The 21,265-nt window shown below is 39.3% G+C and overlaps 1 protein-coding gene across 2 annotated transcripts in view; it reads left to right on the forward strand.

The window, feature by feature from the left end:
• Window positions 1–956: 956 nt before the first annotated feature.
• CUL5 (cullin 5) overlaps window positions 957–21,265 on the forward strand; it is a 31,907-nt gene continuing 11,598 nt past the window's right edge. Inside the window, exons 1-11 of one of the 2 annotated variants that reach the window (XM_066313013.1) lie at window positions 957–1,332; window positions 8,701–8,810; window positions 11,089–11,188; window positions 12,575–12,751; window positions 13,515–13,656; window positions 14,695–14,840; window positions 14,917–14,997; window positions 16,195–16,288; window positions 19,546–19,676; window positions 20,458–20,565; window positions 21,145–21,209. In XM_066313013.1, the coding sequence (XP_066169110.1) occupies window positions 1,309–1,332; window positions 8,701–8,810; window positions 11,089–11,188; window positions 12,575–12,751; window positions 13,515–13,656; window positions 14,695–14,840; window positions 14,917–14,997; window positions 16,195–16,288; window positions 19,546–19,676; window positions 20,458–20,565; window positions 21,145–21,209 (1,178 nt within the window). In that variant the 5' untranslated portion in view covers window positions 957–1,308. Of the gene's footprint in view, window positions 1,333–8,700; window positions 8,811–11,088; window positions 11,189–12,574; window positions 12,752–13,514; window positions 13,657–14,694; window positions 14,841–14,916; window positions 14,998–16,194; window positions 16,289–19,545; window positions 19,677–20,457; window positions 20,566–21,144; window positions 21,210–21,265 lie in introns of those variants that run through there. The other variant, XM_066313014.1, reaches the window with a different exon arrangement.

Here is a 21,265-nt window from a genome sequence, read left to right on the forward strand (position 1 = left end):
GGCCAGGCTGAGCAGGAAGCATCAGCTCTCAGGGTTCTGAGCCTGTATGAAAAGCTTGGTGAAATTTCCTTCAAGGTAAATTTTTAGGCAAAGGCTAAATGTTTTAAGAGAAAAGTGAGATTCTGTCTTATATGAAGAAACCCTGAAATTTTCCAAATCCTTCTCAAAAGGTTCCTAAAGGCAAACTTTTCCCACTAAATATTCCCTTGCGTTGGACTTGGATGAGCCTTGTGTGTCCCTTCCAACTCTAAAGATGCTGTGATCACAGAATCACAGAATGGGCCAGACTGGAAAGGACCACAGGGAGTCATCTGGTCCAACCTCTCTGCTGGAGTAGGGCCATCCTGGACATCCTAGAGCAAATGATGGTGTCAATTGTTCTTGAATTTTCCAGTGAGAGAGACTCCACAACTCCTCTGGGCAATCTATTCCAGTGCTCGGTCACCCTCACAGTAAATAAGTTCTCCCTTATGTTCAGTTAGAACTTCTGTGCCCATTCCCTCTTGTCCCAACTGCTTGGCGCCGCTGAGAAGAGCCTGGCCCATCCTGCTGACGCCCTTCCTTCAGAGACACTCAGGCTCTCGCTGATCCTGCACCTAGAGCCCTTGTGCCGGCTGGCACGAAGCGTGACGGCTCAGCCGGAGGCTGGGTGCAGGGCAGCGCCCCGCTTGGCAGCGCCGGCTTAGCGCGGCCGGCCGTGCGGGGCTGTGCCCGCCGCGCTCCCTCCGGCCGGCCGTGCGGGGCGCCGGTGCCGCAGCGCCCGCGGGGACAGGACGGCGGGCCGGGCCGGGCTTGGTTGGTTAGTTAGTTAGTTAGTTAGGTTATTTCTGCGCTTACAAACACAGCGGCCCGCGCCGTGCCGAGCCCGTCCCGCGGGGCCCTGAGGGCAGCGGCGCGGGCGGCGCGGCGGCGGGCCGGCAGGGGGCGCTGCAGGCGGGGCCCGCAGCCGCGCTGGGCGGCGGGGCCGCTCCCGGCGCCGCATCATGTGGGCCCGGCCCCCTCCATGGAGCCGCGGCTGCCGAGCGCCGCCCGGGCGGACGCCGCCATGAGGCTCTGAGGGGCGGCTGCGTGCGGAGCACCCGGCCGGTCCCAGCGCTGCCGAGCTCTCCGAGCCTCGCCGCGGGACAGGGAAGCCCAACGCTGAGGCCGCCGCCGCCGCTGCTGCTGCTGCTGCTGCCGCCGCCGCGGGTCCGGGCGGGCGGGCGGGCGGCCCGGGGCCATGTAAAGCGGCAGCGGCCGGTGGGAGCCGAACCGAGCTTGAGCGGAGAAGCCGCCGCTGCCGGCCGGAGGGGCCCCGCAGTGGGGATCATGGCGACGTCTAATCTCTTAAAGGTGAGAGCGGGGCCCGGCCGAATCCTGCGGGAGGAGGGGGAAGGCGGCGGGGCCGGGCGGCCCTGCGGGTGGCCGGAGCGGGCAGGGCGGCGGGGACGGGGCAGGGCCGGGGCCAGGGTCGGGCCGCGGGTGCCGCTGCCCGGAGTTGCCGCTCCCGGGGCCCCCCCGCAGGTGAGCGGCCTTGGGCTGCCGGCCTCGGCCCGGCCGGGCCCCTGCCGCCAGCACCGCGCTCCCCCCCGGCTCTCCCTGCCCCAACACCCCTCGCTGGGAAACGGCCTTGCGTCGTGCAGATAGACAGGGCACGGTGTCTTCTCTTTGTTTATTTAAGAAAATCCGGGTGTACGCAAAATGAGTTTTAAGTTAAACAAAGAGTTGACAAATGTCTCTTCGCTGAGGGCAGGTGCCGTTATTGGGGTGGCCACCGTGTTCCAGTTTTTTTGTTAACTGCAGTTTTCCTGCGAAGGAAAACTCCCGGAGGCCTGTCGCTTACGTTAAGCAGCTTTGCTTTTGTAGTCGTATGTTTTCAAGCACTTTCCCGGCGTTTGATGGCAGATGTCAGTCACCCCAAGCTGCCGCAGGTTGGAAGAGAAGATTTCAGTGGGACAGTCCAGTGTTTGAACTCAGGACTGCCTGTCCCGATCTTTGCGGTATGTATGAGGAGAAGACTCCGTGTGGCCTTTGAGGCCGTGCTAGCACAGGGAAGATGGGCCTCCTTGAAACCACTGTTATTAATGCCTCCAGTAAGTGTTTCTACTACACCAGTTAACTACAGTGCTAAGGTAGGCCTAGGGCAGGCTGCTTGCTTAACTTGAGGAATTGACAGTTGAAGATATATATAAATACAGGCATAAACATGTGTTCAGCCCTATGCATTGTAGTTCAGTGTGGTCCTGAAGAAGTGCTGCTTGCATTTTATTAACCAGACCTAATTTGGATGTATAGATCTAGCCTGAGTCTGCTGGTTTTATTTATTACTCTGAGACATTCAGTGTGAAGAAATGAGAAGTAATTTATCCCCATGTTTCTTCATGATACAAAAAAAAAAAAAAAAAAAAAAAAGTTTAAATAAAATCTTCCTTGAAATTAATTTTAATTAATTCCTGTATATCTTTATGCCTGTAAGAAGTTTTTAGATATTTAAGCAGATAATACTTCAAAATACTTAAAAATCAAAAATTGAGGAACCCAAGAACAAAAAGGCGAAAAAAATTATGTGCCATAAGAAGAAATGTCCTTTTTTGTGGAAAAGCATGTGTTCAGAGCAGGGCTCAGACAGTTTTATCCACTTGTTAATGTTTTCGACCATCTCTTTGCTGTGCATTTGAGGATTTCTCTAAAGTCCGACATGTGCTTTGATGATACACGTGGTGGGATAGCCCACAGCAGATGGGAGAAAGTAGGCCTGTAAGATTTGTCAGCATTCCACTTCAGCTATTTTGAAAGAGCAGTAAGTAGTGAAAACAGAGGCCTTGACTTGGAGAGATGGCTCTTGCCAAACTTGAGTCTTTGTGTTAACTAGTCATGTTTTTGCCACTGGCCTTTGAGTTGCCAATGTTTTATATTGACAATAAGATATATATGCACAGTGTGTTTTTAGGAAAAATGCTGCAGAGATACATCTTCTAAAATAGGCCTTTTCTGGTCACTCAGGGTGTTGTTAAGCTCTTAGCTTGCTAATTAGTGCGTTTCCCAATTACAATGAAGTGTGGTTCCCACATTACAGGAGGAAAGATTATACAATGATTTGACTTTGTTTATAATAGAAGATAAACCAGTGGGAGATTTAGAACTAGGTGAGGTCCTTTGTTCCCCAGTTCCACTCATCAGAGTGCTCTCTGAGAAGCAAACTGTTGATTCCAGGTCAGTGTTGCCTGTCAGTGCCTTGTGCTGAGTCTGTCCAACATACTTCTGCTTTCATCTTTAAGGGGAAAAAAAGCAATGTCTGGGCACAGTAAAAATCCCAGGGTAAGAAAAGAGAGGTGTTAAAATTTTTAAGTTTTTTCCATATCTTTTCTGAATAAGCCTGCATAATCAAATCTTAATTTGCGTCTTAGTTTTGCCAGCATGAACAGGACCTGAACATTTTCTTTTCTTTCCCCCCTGTCCTGGTTCAGTTTTCTGTATAGTTGAGACAATGACGTGAAATACTCCTTTCTGATTCTATTAACAGGTACTTGCTGAATCCAAATCCGACTGGCTGTCATAATTTTAGGGGACATCATTTAAACTCCACTGCTGCTTAATTTTCCTAATTGTAAATTCTTTTTTTTTAGTGAGAAGCGTATTCTTGGAGAACCTTCTTTAAATGCAAAATTAGAATGACCAATTGTGTTGAATCCTGAGACAGAACAAACTGTAATGATGGAAATGCTGCAGTGCTTAGTAAGTGCCATTACAGGGTCAGCTGGTGCCTTCCCTACCTGTAGCAGAGCTGCTCTCCCTCGTTGAGGCAGTGGTTTTCTGGTAGGTAACCAAGCCATTTCCATCAGAGTCCCTGAGAGAGTTTTTTGTCTCAACATACATGAGACATTTCTAAAGTGAGTTACTTCTTTTCAGGGGCCCTGTAGGACTTAAAACTTGTCCTCTTTGCAGTGATGGTATGGTCTAAACCAATTCACCCATGTGACATGAAGACACTTGAGTTTTTCTGTAGTTTGTGGAGTAGAAAGCACCTCAGTTTATTGTAGCACAAAGAAGACCTGCAGCTGTAACCAGGCTGGCAGATCTTGACACTGTTGTAGAGCCTTATTGGAGCTGCCAGGAAATGCAAGAATCTATCCTTGCAAGATGAGCTCGAGCATGAGCCTGATATTAGGAAAGAAGCAGCAAAGGAAGCAACTGTTTTTTCTCTGGGTTTGAATGAAGTGAGAATCACTGTTTACCTTTGCATCAGTTTCAACTGTTTGTCACTGACAACTAGAAATATATTTGAAGATTTTGAATTTTTTTACTTTCCAGATCTATATTTTGTCTGTTTCTTCCTGGCTGTTTCCATTTAGGATGTCCTTAAGAAGCTAGGGAGTGTTGCACGCTAGTTAGTTACATACAAAAGCTTTTCCTGTGGCTACTTTTCTGCTTTGAGTAGAAGGTTGCTACAAGCATTACACTGATTTTTAGAGCTACTTCTAGCAGAGATTAATCAGACAGTGCGTGTTTCTGTCTAAGACATCATATTTCCTACTTCATCCCTCTGTGAGCTAGCTTTATTATAAGTACTGTCTGAAAACAATGAAGTGAAGATGTTGCTCAGATGCGCATCAGATGTACAGTAGGACCTAGAGAATGCTGCTTTTCTAGAGTAGTGTGTAGAGCATCTGACAGAGATAGGGCTGAATTTCTGTGTGGCCTAAAATAAAGACAGTACACAGCAAAGAGAGTCCCAAGAGATGTTTTGAGGTTCAAAAGGAGAGTAGCATGAGGGGCTTGGTGAATATTGCCTTGCCCTGTTATATCTGTTATGTTTAAGTGCTTAGGCATAGAACTGAAGAACAGGGAAAAGTATAATGTGTAAAGCAGAATGTATTTCAAGTAAAGTTTAGTGTTAACATAGAAATTTAAGTCTTTATGAACAAATCTAATGAAGTGAATTTTAAAACAAAATATTTCATAAGTGGAGTTATTTTTCAAAGCATTAAAATTTAAACACTAGAATGGCTACTTAGCCAGGGTGTGGCTATCAACTGTAGTCTGTGTTTTCAGAAAAGATTTGTAAGGGGAGTAATTTTTATTTCATCAAAAAGTATGCCTTACTGTCCTGCTTACCTTTCTGTTGGAAATGTGGTTGGAAACAAAGTAGGAAAGAAAAATTGCCCAGGAAATACTGCTCAGAAATTGCATGTGTGACTTTGGTAAAAACTAAGAATTGTCACTGTTTGACCTCCTCTTCGACTATAAAATGTGTTTTCTCTTGTGCACTAATAGGGATGGAATTAATGAATGGGAATGATACACAGTAGGTGGTATTTAATGCACTCTTTCTTCTTGTAATTGCTGTATAAAATTGTAATGTCATGGAAGCCTAAATCTACGTAGATGATGTTGCTGTAATCTTTTTTGATTTCAGTAAAGCTTTCTATACTGTCTCTCAGAGCATCCTTCTGGAAAAAATGTCCAGCCCACAGCTGGGTAAACACATCATGTGATGAGTGAGCAACTGGTTCATTATAGGGAATTGGGTGATGTCAGGCTGGAGACCTGTCATACGTGGGGTTCCACAGACCTCCATCTTAGGCCCTATGCTCTTCAACACCTTCATAAATGACTTGGACAAGGACTGGAAGAGACTCAAAGCAAGTTCCCAGACACAAAACTGGGAAGAGCCGGTGACTCCTTTGAAGGCAGGGAGGCCCTGTAGAGAGACTGCACAAATGAGAGGCAATCACCAACCAGATAAGTTCAAGAAGGGAAAGTGCCGGATTCTGGACGTGGGACACAGCTGTCCTGGATGTGCAGACAGCCTGGGGAATGAGGTGCTGCACAAAGGGACCTGGGGGTCCTGGTTGATGGCACATTGGACATGAGCCAGCAGTGCCCTGGCAGCCAGGAGGGCCAACCCTGTCCTGGGGGGCATCAGGCACAGCATGGCCAGCTGGGCAAGGGAGGGGATTGTCCTGCTCTGCTCTGAGCTGGGGCAGCCTCACCTCCAGTGCTGGGGACAGTTCTGGGTGCCACAATATTATGAAGACACTGAGCTGGAGAGAGTGTCCAAAGGAGGACAACAAAGGTCGAGAAAGGCTTTGAGCGGAAACCATATGAGCAGTGGCTGAGGTCAGTTGATCTCTTCAGCCTGGAGGAGACTGAGGGCACACCTCACTGCAGTTTGCAAATCCCTTGTGAGGAGAAGAGGAGGGGCAGGCTCTGATCTCTTTTCTGTGGTGACAGTGACAGGACCCAGGGAATGGCCTGAAGCTGTGTCTGAGGAGGTTTAGGTTAGACATTAGGAAAAAGCTCTTCACCCAGACAGTGTTTGGGCACTGGAACAGACTCCCCAGGGCAGTGGTCACAGCACCAGCCTGGCAGAGTTCAAGAAGCATTTGGACGGTGTTCTCCAGCACATGGTGTGACTCTTGAGGATGGTCCTGTGCAGGGGCAGGAGTCGGGCTTGATGATCCTTGTGGGTCCCTTCCAACTCATCTTATCTTATATTTCTGTGAATTGTTTGTTGAACTTAAATAATAGTTTAGTAGGATTTTTCATCCATTAATTTTACTTCGTCTTCTGCCTATTTAAAGAATAAAGAAGGAAATGTGGAAATAAATGTACTCCTATGTATAGGAAACAAAGTTCTAAAATTCTCTAACGGAATTTCAGGATAAGCTTTATTTGAGGAATTGTTTTTAAGTAGTTAGATGTTGGTTAAAAGTGGGCACAGGGTTTTTTACAACTGAAGTTGAGTTTTATAAGTGCTTCTTAGGATTAAGTAAGTTATCAAAATCTAAATCATATTAACAGTTATGTTGGCTGTTCTCCTCTCCATGTTTTACAGTGAAACTAATCTTACAAAGATAAAGCATTCAGGATTTATCTTCAGCTGGTTTTGGTGAAGGGCTGAATTGAATTTCTCAAGAATTGCAGAACAGTTTCTTTTTACCTGTTCCAAAGAACTTAAGGGGTCTTCTCTGATTTTTCATTCAAAAGGAAAACTTCTGAGGAAGTTGCTTTTACTTTTTTTTATAACGCCTTTTCTGGAACTTCTAACTGTTCAGTAGCTGGTATTTTATGTTCATTATCCTTCAGAGAGGATCTTGAACAGAAGTATCTGTCAGTAGAAGCTGACAATTTTCACAGGACTAGGAGAGATTGGAGCAACGCATCAAACATTAGGAAGTAATTGTAATGCTCGCTCTATATAGAGGAAGCATTTAGTTGATGATTTTCAAAGATGATACATTCAAATTACTTTTCTCTTTTTTTGCAGTGGAAAAGAATAGGTAAAACTGTCTCTGAATAGGCAGACAATTTATTGTTTTACTTTTTATGTTGAAAGATTTATAGACTTTATCAACGGGAGCTGATTCCATGAAAGCCGTGTTCAGTACCTACCACAATGTTGTAAGGCCTCCAGGTGCTGTGGCTGTAAAAATAGTTACTGTGGTGCCTTTTGCATCTTTATAGCTTGAAGATGAGGTGTCTTTGCACTTGAGAACACCAGGGGAAATGGTTGCCAAACTGTGCTTATTCTGAATACTGAATAACAGATTTAATTATAAATTTCCATGCAGAAGTTAATCAGAAGGAGGTGATTGAGGGAACATGGTGTGCTGCTTGTGCTTGTTTATCTGAAGAGATGTTAGTTGCAGAATAGTTGCACTTATTAGAATTTCAAGCAGTTAGACTGTATTAGTTGCTCTATCTGAAGTGAATTGTGTCAAACGTAGTATTTCTAGCCAAGACAATGATCTGTTCAAAAGTAAACAGTGCACTGGAACATGACTCTGCAGATAACCAGTAGTCTTTCTGTCACAGAACTCTCTCAACGTATTCCTTTAATTGGAGGTTTTTCTTTCTAAAATGCGGAGCTTTAAGCAAATAGAATGACAACATATAAGGTAGAACTGCTGGTTTTTTCTCAAATTTGTTGTGGTGTTTGGGTTTTTTAAATAGTGGAAGTTAACCTGGATACTGTGGTGAGATTTTTCAGAATAATCAGAATTATATGGAAGCACTTTATTTCTTTGGCTTTCCTCTCTTCATTTGTATCATAAATTTGAAAAATCCACCTTGGATTAAATTTTTCAGCATGGTGTAAATAATTTTTATCTGCACCAGCAGTAGTCTTGGCCTTGTGGGCAGTTAACCCACAGGAAGGGAGTCTGCGATACTGCAGCTCCTATGTTACTCTGCTTCCTTCCTGCCTCTTTGCTGCTGATGCCAAATGCACAGGGAGAGAAAAAAGGTACATGGTAGCATCCACAATACCATTCCTGATTCCTGGCTGCCACTTTGATCAGGGTAGTTTATTGACAGGTTCACAACTGCCTCCTGACTTCAATTGCAGGTATCTTGGTTGGAACAGTGAAGCTGCTCCAAGTATCATCCATGCTTGTCTGTGTACAACTCCACTAACAGCTGAAGAACACTTGCTAGAAGTTTGCATTGTAGCTAATAAATGCAGTGATTAAATGAAGAAATTGGCAGTTTCTTTGAAAGAAATAATAGCTCTGTCACTTCTTAAAATAATACTTATTGTGAAAAGTGTTGTTCAGCTGTGGTGGTATTTCTTAAATACTAGCTTATGAGGGACACCTGAGAAAATATTTTTATGTTAACTGCAGAAACTGTAGTCCTTAAAGACAGCTTAAAATAAGATACCGGTTTATTAACAGTACTTTTTTGTTGTTTTTGTTTTTGGTTTTTTTTTTTTTTTAGAATAAAGGTTCACTTCAGTTTGAAGACAAATGGGATTTCATGCGCCCGATCGTTCTGAAGCTTCTTCGTCAAGAGTCTGTCACGAAGCAGCAATGGTTTGATCTGTTCTCGTAAGTCAGTCATTTGAATCTCCCATCCTTCTGCGTGATGGGAGTGCACTTATTGAACTACTCCTGGTACAGACAGAGGTTACGTGACACAGAGTGTGTGGAAACACAGAACAAAAATAGTTTCAGTTTTATTAAGGAGTAAGTGTGGCAACAGCACTGTAAGTGTGCAAAAGTAGAGCTTTGCTGAGATTCAGGTCTTTGCAAGTAGGATGGAGAAAGAACACCAGAGCTTTTGACTTCAACTGACCGTAGTAAACAAATTTTGTACCTGCCCACAAACTTTTTATTAGAGTTAGAGAGAAAATGTTTACTGCTGTGTCAGTAAATTCATTTAAAGGCAGTTTGTTGAATGTTACATTATTCTGATTTGAATGACTTTCTTCTAAAATAACTGAAGTAACAGGGTGGTGCAGTTTAACTGGTACAATTTGAATACTTTTTTACCCTAAGAATGAAATACAAGAGTTTTCAGACAGTGTTGGTATTAATGTGTTTTCTATAAACCCTGCCATTTTCTTCCTTCCAAAAAGCAAGAAGTTGCTTTTCCAGAAGTTTATGTGATTATTTTTTGTGGCATACATTGTGTGATTTTTGCAAACATGGTATGGAAGTGAGTTACAAAAGAAATATCAGAAGTATATCTAAGATTATCTTTGTCTCAATGGAGTTATTTGCCCTCAAATATAGTTGCAATTTAAATCTGCAGACTCTTCTTTTGCTTTTTAAAATCTGTCACAACAGTAGGTTTTTTTCACATTTAGTCTTGTTGCACTCTGTCTTTATTTCTCTTTTTGATGAGGGCAATGTAGTGACTCTTCTTACACCCAATTTAATGCACTTGTCACACTTTTTTGCCAGCCAAGAGGAAAGGTAATCTAACATGTGATGGGTTTTTATATCTTACGATGTCTCTGCTTTAGTAGTTGCTAGAGATGTGGTACAGTTAAGGTAAAAATTCAGTTCTGAGTCATTGCTTTAATTTTTAATAACTAGTTCAATAATTCTGCATTGGAATTGAAACTAATTGTTTTTCTTTGTAGCTGAGTTATTGAATAGAACTTAAGTAACTTCATGGCTAAATTAAAGCTATTTAGGGAAAAGATCCCACTTCCCTAGGTTTATATTTTTGGACAGTGTTCTTTGTTAAGCTTCTTAATAAAAATGCAAAATCTGTAGGTGTCTTCTACACGCCCTTTGAGTATAATTATCTGGTACTGCTTTTTTTTTCACTGCTGTCAGGAAACAATGGCATTCTAAATACAGTAACACCTTTTCTGCCTGTGAATGTTGTGTAAGTCTCACCAGTTAGGTTAGACCTCTGTAAACCTTGGGCCAGCACCTTTAATCTGTGTCAAAGCAACTTGCAAGTTCTGTCATTTTGGTGAAACTAAAAAAGCTGCTTTTGTATTGAGATAAGTGTGTTGAATAAGTAGGATAAGTGTATTGATTATAGGGTGCTTTTCTGCAGAGATGTGGCCTTGTTACTGAGAAGTAGAAGAACCAGAGGCTGGTAATGAGTCAAAAAAAGGCTTGCTAAGCCGTATTATATGTGGTGTGTGGTTAGGAGTGTAACTTGCTTTATTTAGTCTTCAGTATGGAAACAATAAGAGTTAAGGTACACTTGCTGGGCTGTCAGGAAAAATTTCATTTGAATGTTGATTAAAACACAGAATTTTGCTTTGCAGTGTACTGCTCCAGTAGCGTTTCACTTGAAAATGCTACTACCACTGCCATGGAATGTTTTGAATGATCTTATTAAACTAATTGAATTGTCTTTTAAATTGCCTGATCCCTCAGGGTTCATATTTCTCTCAGGGAAGGTCTGTTGCCTTCTTAGGGTGTTGTAGGATTGTGAAATTGTCAGGGAAGGCTGCATGTTCATGATAGCATTTCAGAATAGCATGGGCTGAGTAGTAATGATGTTATTGGCAACTGATGTCTGTCTTTGACTAAGCTTTAAAAATTGTCCTTAATTCAATAAGGATTATTGAATAGGTACTGAAACCAGAGTTATCTTACACATCTTCTTAACCATAGCGTTCTCCTAGATAGGTTGTAGTTACTTGCTTCCATGACTTTTTTTAGAGCTTCATTCTCTTCCCCAAACATGCTTTTTTCCTTTGTGGCACTGGGATCTAGTTGTGTGTCGTTTAACAACTGCAGATAGAAAGTGTATTAATTTCTTGGACATGCTGAAATGATAACTGTTAAGGCTTCATACGTTACAGCATTAAATTTTGAGTAGCTGTTACTAAAAGACGGATAAATTGTTTTCTAGAGATGTACATGCAGTTTGCTTGTGGGATGATAAAGGTCCAGCAAAAATCCATCAAGCTCTGAAGGAAGACATCCTTGATTTTATTAAACAGGCACAAGCAGTAAGTTCTTAATGTTTCATAACTTCTGTTCACATTGTTAGAAAAATAGCCAAATAATTCTGACTTTCATTGGATCTAAATGCATTGCTTTTTTGTTTGAAATTTTGTGATGTTCTGGAGAATCATAATTACACTGTAAACTTCTGTTGACAAAAAAAAAGAGCCTTGAGCATTTGCCTGGCTCATTGTATTCTCAGAGTGCTTGAAGCGGGGATGAGGAGTAATTTTTGTGTTATTAAAAAAAAAAAAAAAACAAAAAAAACAACAGCATTATTTTTGTTTATCCAACAGTATTTATAGAATTTTCTTCCACTTGAAAACTTCTAAAGGCAGAATTTTCCATAAGAAATTACTGTCTGAAAAAAAAAATTGTATAGCCTCAGTGCTATTTTGACATGTTCATGGATGGCTTTAAAATAAGCCATATGGACAGTGTACTACAAATGTCTGTGCTATCAACTCAGCAAGCTCAGCTGTCCAGTTTTATGGGCTTCCCTCCAACCAAGGGACACTGTCAATAGACTCAAAAGGAAGTTCTTATGTTTGTAACACATACTACAGAAAACAGCTTTTGCTATTTAAAAGAGGGAGTTGTTGTGAAATTAAAAAAAAAATTCTAAAGCATCCCATGACAAAGGTTCAGAAAGATGCTGTTCTTTTTTTTTTTTATCCTTTTAGTGAAGTGATTTACACCACTAAGGCTTTGCTTCAAGGAAAATAGTTTTTTATGGAGGCCTTTGTATAACCAAGCATATAAATGTTGGGTTTTAAGTTCCACAGCTTACCTACTTACATGCATAAATGCTATGCTGAGCTGAGGCCTTTTGATGTGGTTTGTGTTGGCTGTTATTTGATAGACAGGGTTTTTTTGGCATTATGATAGCATATCAGTGTACAGTGTAGCTAGGTTTTCAGACTTTAATAAAATATACATGTTAACTATCTGTCTGGGTCTAATGAAAGGTTAGTAGATGCCATTGAATCAAAACTTGTCACTGTAGAGAATATAACAAGTCTTCGCAGGTTTATGTTAATTTAAATTGTTTTATATGGTTGTACCAGTGCATGCCTTTAGACTGAAGATTTTAATTTTTTTCCTTGCACATGACTTAAAAGGAGAAAAAAACCTGGTTAATTTAGAAAATTACTGAACTTACTGAGTACTTTTTTGCTGCTGTCTTTCTTTGCCATTTAGAGATGAGCCATATGACATGGGTTAATAACTACTTCAAGAAACCAAATGACACTTCAATCTGTAGACTTTCTTAGTCTGATGTATCTGTGTGTTTGAGTTTTATATGGGGAGGTATTTTCAGCATAAACAAAGCCCATATTTTGTGCACAAAGTGATTTATAAATTCCTTCCTCTGCCCGCCCCACGTGCAGCGAGTGCTGAGTCACCAGGATGACACAGCTCTGCTCAAAGCCTACATCGTGGAGTGGCGCAAGTTCTTCACCCAGTGCGACATCTTGCCCAAGCCCTTCTGTCAGCTGGAGATCACTCTGATGGGCAAGCAGGGCAGCAACAAGAAGTCCAACGTGGAGGACAGCATTGTTCGAAAGGTGAGTGAGCTGTGCTGCCAGTTTTGCTGCACCAGCTGGCCTCAGTCACAGCACTGAGGCCTTCTGTAGCTCAAGGTGAAATTGCACCAGTCCTGTAATGTCATGCAGCGGCATTAGTAACAGTCACCAAAAATAATAAATCACACAATGGAATATAATGGGGCACATTGAGTGATGAGGATTTTGATAAGAGCCTCCATAACTCATCCTAAAGATTTGCAGTGCTTAGATGTGATGTGGAGTTTTTGATAAACTACAGATGCATTACTTGCATACTGAACTTTCTGGTTGGATAAATGCAGTATAAAACCATCAGTCTTTTTCTTTGTGTAACTGTGGTGTTGGTTGAGTTCTTAGTTTTGTCTAAGACTGTGCCTGCCAAATGGTGAATTGTATTGGGGTGTTTCCCTCAAAAGTACTCCCTGATATTGCAACTCCTGACACATGGTATTGCTGGAAAGGTTACTTGACTGATTATGAAGAACTGTAAAAATAATATGGAAGAAATACATGGATTCAAGACTGATTCCCTTAGCTGTCCAGTTACCTAAAGTAAATTTAGAATGTGAGCTGAATATCACTTCTCTGACAAGTTCGGAGCAAGATCAAGTTCTGACATAGCTGAACTGCAGTGTGTGACCTGAAAATTACATTATAAACTGCTCAGTTTCTGTTTCTGATGCCTTGTAATTTTTTGCATAAACTTATGTCTCCGTGTACCTTTCTGACAGGATGTTTTGTTTTTTTTCTTCCTGATATGTAGCTCATGCTAGATACATGGAATGAATCCATATTTTCAAATATAAAAAATAGACTTCAGGACAGTGCAATGAAGCTAGTTCATGCTGAAAGACTAGGAGAAGCTTTTGACTCCCAGCTTGTTATTGGCGTTCGAGAATCATATGGTATGTCTTGCACACACTGGTCTGTTGCCTCCTCACTTAAGTAAATGAATTTTCTTCATACAAAGTTGGCAGTTGTGGTGGTAGGATTGGAATAATCTCAGCATTTTGTATTGATATTTTTGTTTTGCTTGTTGATACATGATACCAATTGAATTTTGTTTATAAGCTTTAGCTTCTAAGTGATTTACCTGCATATCAGTTACTGCAAAATCAATGTTTTCAAAGAGAGGGGTACTTTCTGACCTTCTGGGGTTGTACATACAACTTAGTCTGTACTCCTTTACATACTGTTTCTGATTCTTTAGGCAGTTTGAAGAAGAAATGCTAAACAGGCTACATTTAAGACTTTCAGTCTTTTTCTTTGTTGAAGAACAGATCTGTGTACATGAAACTTCTGTGATATTTCACCATTGGCTGTTGCTTTTGAAAGCTTTCCAGCCTGTTGAACTAAACTTGTGGCTAATACTCTCTAGGACAGCTTTTTATAGAAGTCAAGTTCTAACTTTTTTAAAGCATATTCCATTTAATGACTATTCATTTCTCTGTAACAGTTGAGAGGAAAGAGGAAACTCTTTTCTAAATAGTGCAAAGCACTGCAAAAAGCTACTGTCTCCATTCTTGTAAAACAGGGGAAAAAGTCTAAAAGACACTGGAATTCCAGGAACAGTATCTAAGAGAAGCTTTTTGCTCAGTCAGGTGGAGAACTGTCCACTTTATTAGGCACTGTTCTGAGCTTTTTTATTCCTTCCTTACAATTTTGCAGCTGTATATGTATTTATGGTTACAAAGTTAGAATGTCTGAAGTGCTGGAGCTAAGTATGAAATTTTTTGCCAGTTTGCCATAGTTGATTTGAATGTTTCTGGGAGCAAAGATTGGCCAGATTTGGTTAACTTTGTGATCGAAGTCCGTTTGTCAGATATTTCAAATTGTTCAATGCAACCTTTTAATACAAGTCTCACTCTCTCATTGAAAGTTGCTTATTATTAGCCACATAAATTTCCAAGACTTGAGAGTAAGTTTGGACTTTCTCTTTGCAGTTAACCTTTGTTCTAATCCTGAAGATAAACTTCAGATATATCGGGATAACTTTGAAAAGGCATATTTGGATTCAACAGAGAGATTTTATAGAACGCAGGCTCCTTCTTATTTACAACAAAACGGTGTACAGAATTATATGAAATATGTAAGTAAAAATTCTGTTGTAGCTCTGTCCTGAATATGTTAGTACTTGAAATGATTGCTGTTCTACTTTTGCACAGGCAGATGCTAAACTAAAAGAAGAAGAGAAAAGAGCACTACGGTATTTAGAAACAAGACGTGAATGTAACTCTGTAGAAGCAGTGAGTACAATGTGTATAAAAGTTATGTATTTCATAGTTATATAGTGTTATATTGTAGTTTTTAGTTTTGTGTTACAGTATTATTTGATAGCAGTAAATTGAAACTGTTTATTTCATGTTTTTTAATGATAAATTATTTGTTGCAAAAACATGTATTACTTTCCAATCTGGTAATCTACAATTTCTGCAAGTGTTTTAATAGTATATGTAGATCAAAAGTTAATATTGAAGGACAGGTTTTTATTCAGATTGGTTTTTGTTCTTTCATTTTGAGAGAGGTACGGTGGATTTTTTTCATATGGTTAACAGTGGATCAGAATTATGTTTGAAAATAAACTGTCAGATCTGTTTGGCAAAGGATTTCTCAGTGGTTATTTAGAATACCTGAAAGATTTATTGTTCATTGCAATCAAAAGGAACAATAGAAATTTCATTAAAGCTGTAATATATTTCCTCTTAGGCTGAAATATGACCATTTAATATATAAGATGGGTTTTCTTCTCTTCCTTCCCCTTCTTCCTTCTTCAGCAATTTTTTACACAGTTCAGATTCTAGAGGAAGATTTAACTGCAGTGAATATGTCATAATTGTCTGTATTGAAATTAGTTCAGGAAACAGGTTCTTTTAAATAAATAACTTAAATCTGATCATTTTTTGACGTGGATCAAAATGTGCTTCACACCTTTTGTTAAGCTATGAGTCATTCATTTTGCACAGGTATAAATTGTAGCCCGTATAAAGAGGCTGACAAAGGAGAGATGGTCCTGACGTGTACAGGCAGTTTCTGTTCTAGATCTAATGCCTTGTTCAAGCCATCCAGCCTAGTCCAAATAGGGTATGCTGGAATGAGAACTATTCTTAGCTCTTGGATGTATACTTGGAAATGAACTAGGGTAGTTACTGTTCCAAAAGTGGTGGCTCCCTTGAGAGAAAAGAGTCGACAGGAATACTAAGCTCATTAATGGTTTCGGGGAGATTATGCCACATTTACTAACCTAAACATTTTGAAGAAATGTGGTTCCTGCATAGATTCTATTCAAACTGCACATACTTTTGTGAATCAGTGAATGAGTTAATTATTTTATAGAGCTAATTGTTGAGAACAGGTTAGCTTTTGTGTCATGGCAAACTTGAGACACATCAGACCTGGGCATTCATATGGCTGCTTGAGCTAATCCTGTGTTTAATGTATTTCAGCTCATGGAGTGCTGCGTCAATGCCCTGGTGACATCTTTTAAAGAGACTATTTTAGCTGAATGCCAAGGCATGATCAAACGAAATGAAACAGAAAGTAAGTGGAGCTTCAAGAGCAGTGCAGGGTGAACCCTGCATGAACTGCATAAAAATAGATTTGTGTGTAGATATATCAAATTACTGTTTTTAATAAATGGTGGTAGTGTTTAATATAAAAATATTATTGCACCTGAACAATCCCACAAAAAATTACCATCATTCATTCCTATTTTTTTCTATCACTTTTGAAATCTATATACTCTTATTTGAATGAGTGGATAGCTCTAATCTTGCTTGAAAGGAAGTATTTTGTGTTCTGTTTTCTTTATTTTTTTCCTACACTTACTTGCATCATATTGTCCAACTCTGGTAAATGCTCCATATGTCTTTACTTTCTCTTTGACTACTCCAGATACAAACATTTCCTCTTTGTTTCACCTCACTACCTCTTTACACCTGGGAAAAAAGTGAAACATCTCTTTATAGAAGATGTTTTTTCTGAAGGGCAGGGAGAAATTTTTATTACTCTGATTACTGATGCCAGACCTGTAGGTCAAATGAACGAAGCCTCTGCAAGCTGTTCATAGGGTTTTATAGGTGGTGTATCAGTGTGAGTATTGAAAGTTAGCTCTGCCTTTTGAAAGTTTTCAGAAGTTTTTTAAACTCTGCTGCCAGAAGTTGAGAAGTTAGTGTGATTCAGAAGTCTTCTGTTGGTCCTGTATGATAAACTAAATATGTTGTTAATATATTGTAATTCAGGTAGGAAAAATGAAGAAAAAAACCCAACCTGAAATCACAGGTTAATTTTTCTTTGAAGTCTTAACATCCTACAGCCAGGGAATATTTAGTAATGTCTTCAGAGGTTTTAATTTCTATGGAAATGAGAAAACTGCTTTATGACTTAGAATATTATAGAAAATACTCACTTCTAAAGCCAGCATTTAAGAAAATATTTGACCTCAAAACTATGTCATACTGATCTCTTCATCTAGCAGCATGATTTCTGGCAATAGTCCAGAGCTAAATGTAGAAAGCAATGAAACTTCTTACGAGTATATGTTACAGCCTTTGGGAGAATGCAGGAGGCTTATGTAAATGCAGAGCTTCAGAAGGGTTCATCTGCCAAAGGACCTTTCTTTAGAAACCTGTTGAGATATTCACACAGCCCTCTCTTGCGGCTGTGCCTGTCCTGTGGTGGTGCCTGGTTGCAGAGCACTTCCGTTTGGTCTCTAAGAACTGTTTCAAATGCTTCAATGAAGGGTGCAGGTGCAGATGACTGAAATGTAATTAAAGATTGGAGCTCTATGTAGTAGTGTATATATCTGATAGTGTCCTCTGCTGTGCTTTGCTTATGCATCTGACTTTCTGATGTTTATGCATCTGACTTTCTGATGTTATCTGCCCCAAGGAGTTCAGTGATGCTTTATTTTTATTAAACAGCACTGACAAAAAAGGGCTGTTTAGGTGGGGAGCTTTGGCTGTAAGCTGGGCACACTCTTGTTATTTTAAGTAATATTTAGGTGCTGTGCAAAGACAGGAGGGAATGATGTTTTCCAGCTAAAATCTATCCAAAATGTCTTGGTTGCAAACACTTCAGAATTGACTTTCTGTGGTTTTGTTTCCTTATAGTTTTGGAAAAGGGAGGCCTACATTTTGTTCTTGAAGTGCAACAGAGGTAAAAAGTATGCTTGGCTTTCATGAATACAGAATGAAAGCAGACTTTGAATGCCCCAACAACTACAGCATAGATTTCTTTACTCTTCAGTGTCATAATGTATTCTGAGAGAAATTCCAGTAAAATACTCCTTTTGGTTTTATTACTTTGAAATCTGTCTTTGAAGAATTTATGGCCTTTTGGATCCTGCAGTCTTAAGGATGCACCTGGAGTCTTCCTTTGCTACTGATTCTTAAGAGAAACCATTAATTTTTAATATAACTATATATGGCATCACTGCTATACAGAAACAGATGTAGAGGCTTTTAGCATATCTTTTTGTTTCTCTTTTTCTGCTCTTTTCCTCTCTTACCTTTTTTAAAAGCCTAGATTAAAAGATAAAGTAAAAGTTGAGCTTTTTGGCCTTTTTCTATGTAAAACAGTGCTGCCATTCGTTAGAGCAGATCTAAATTGCACTGAGAATATGTCCAACCACATTTTTGTTTCCTGGTTCCTGACATGCTGTCTTTCAGCCCATTGCAAGTTGTCTGTAGTACCATTGCAAGTTCTTATTCAATGTTGTTTGTAGTTTCCATTCTCTAATTTGCATTTTTATGTTCTAAAAGGATTTTTTTTCTTCTCTGTGCATTTCTGTTTGCTTCTGCAGCGGCTGTTGCAGTACAGATTATGGTAGCGTATTTCATCCTCAGTGGTGATGGGAACTTGATGTTTGTTGTTGACAAAAGTAATGTAGAGGAGAAAGCAAAGGCAGAGCCTCTGACTTGTCCTCTTTCAAAGTAGATGTAACATTGAGGAACTAAGTGAATTTATTAAATATTTTTTCTATCAATAAAGAATCAGAGTCCATTTGTTCTACTTCTTGAAGCAAAGTCCTTTGCCATGCTGAGTTCAAATCTCTGTGGTCTCTTTACAACAATCTGGTGACCTTAATCCCAGTGTTCTTTGTGGACAGCTTTGTCAAGATGATTATTGATGTTTCAGTGTAATTTTTTTTAAGCAGCATTGAAATATCTTCACAAAAAGTAGATAGATAAAGCACATCACTTTTTGAAGTTTTTGTACTGGTAACTTTCTGAAAAACTAAATAAACTCTTTGGGAAGAAGAGCTTACTGTTTGCATTAGTCTGTTTTGGTTACTTCAGAACTTTGCTTTTATAAAACAAAGCATTGTAAGTGGTTTTGAAACAAAGACAGGTGTGTTTTGCTTTAATTTAAAATTTAAAAATGTGTTGAATCCATACAATTTACTGCATAAACGCCTGTAGCCTTCCAACTGAGAGGTGTTCTTGCCAGGGATTTGAAGGCAGTTAGAACCTGGACTTAATCCAAATTGGCACTGGTTTTAGGGGGATCTTACTCAAGCTGGTGATACTATATGCATTAGCATACTATGTAAGATACTATATGCATAAGCAAGGATTACATTGCAATAAATAAGATTTTTTGCCTTCAAAAGAATCTTCTTGTAACAGCAGAATTAGAACAGTACTCAAAACATCTTCCTTTTTAAGAGATTAATTGGATTATCTGTTCTTCACATATTTAATGTTCCACTTGAGACATACTTAGGAGAAATGCAGTATATTTGGGTTTTATACAGGTCTTTGACTGGTGGCTTCATCAGTATTTGTGTCTTTCAGAGTTGCATTTAATGTTTTCACTGATGGATAAAGTTCCGAATGGCATAGAGCCAATGCTAAAAGATTTGGAAGAGCATATTGTTAGTGCTGGACTTGCAGACATGGTAGCAGCTGCTGAAACTATTACTACTGTAAGTGTATTGGATTTTAGTAAAATAACAACAGGAAAACAACTTTGCAATAGTTATATATTCTCTATTTGTGGGACAATTGCATGAATGGAAATACTTCTTAAGAGTTTATGTTTAGAGATCAAATTTCGATCAACTGAAAGTTATAAGTGTCTTCAGGATAATTTTTTATTCTTTATGTTTTGGGTTGTGGCTTTAAAAAGTGATTCTAATTTGCAGTAAAAGTTATAAATTAAGTGTGTGGGATGTTTATACAATACAATTATGCTAGAATCTTTATTTTAAAAGCCTAATCAATTTTTCCAGAATTACAACTCCCTGGTGAAATTTGAAATTTACTTTCAGTCTAAGAGTGGTTGTTCAGTGTGGAAATTATAAGGGGTTTTTTTTCCCCACTGAATTTTTTCAGCTTTTTATCATCATTTTTTTTCTGGGTCTAGGAGGCCTAAGTGTCTGCAGCAGTTAGGATGTGGCATGTTCTTTTATTGATCCTTGAAAGTGTCCTTTAAAATAGAATGTTACTGAATAGTATTTGAAAGTTACAGATTTTTTCTTTTTAAATATATAAATATATACATATATATTGGAAATACTGTCCTGAAAGTCTGTGTTTAGGCCTACATGTTATAGAGCTCTTCAATCCAGACACTAAAGATAAAATGTACATTCACAGTATGCAGGCTTTTTAAGGTACAGCATTTTTACAGATTAGGGAATTACAGATATGCTCACACTGAATTCTGTGGAGCCTTGGTTTTTTATGTGATTTTTGCCTCTTCAGGATTCTGAGAAGTATGTAGAGCAATTGCTCACGCTATTTAATCGGTTTAGCAAGTTGGTTAAAGAAGCTTTTCAAGATGATCCAAGATTTCTTACTGCAAGAGATAAGGTATGTGTTTCTGCTGGTCTTTTGTTCACTATGAGAATTGTTCCAATTTGTGTTACGATGTCTCCAAAACCCTTGTGCCCATTCACTGTTAAATTTAGAAGCTGCTATTACTCTATTAAATATGCAGACTAAAATATTGATGAAACTTAGTGTCAACTGAAGAGCTTTTAGTTTCTGTTGTAGTGCTGCATAAAGTTGCCTATATTCAGTTTGTACTGTTGTAGAGCATGTACATTAGAAGATGACCTTTGTATTGAGACCCTAATGTCCTATTCAGCAATAATTTGTGATTGGAATTTACTTTGTCTCATTACTTCAGACGTGCTCTCTTGTCCATGTAATCTCTTCCTAAGTTGTTGTTTAAAGGAAACTATTATGGTAGTGGAAAAGAGGAAAACATCAGTTTATTGTGAAACTGAGTTGCAGAATTTGAACTCTCAAATTGAAAATAGAATCTGCAAGCTTTGGGCTAATAAAAAATTTTGAGTTATTTCCATGTTACAGTAATGTAAAAAGATAAAATCTTTGCAATTCATGTGAGAGAGAAATGGAGTCCACAATAATCTAATTATTTTTCAGGCATACAAAGCAGTTGTGAATGATGCTACAATATTTAAACTTGAATTGCCATTGAAGCAAAAAGGGTAAGCCATGTAAACTTCATGTGAATCAAGGTTTTTTAAATGTCTGTTCAAAAAGT

The sequence above is a fragment of the Sylvia atricapilla genome, chromosome 2 (assembly GCF_009819655.1).
Source record: "Sylvia atricapilla isolate bSylAtr1 chromosome 2, bSylAtr1.pri, whole genome shotgun sequence".
Lineage (NCBI taxonomy): Eukaryota > Metazoa > Chordata > Aves > Passeriformes > Sylviidae > Sylvia > Sylvia atricapilla.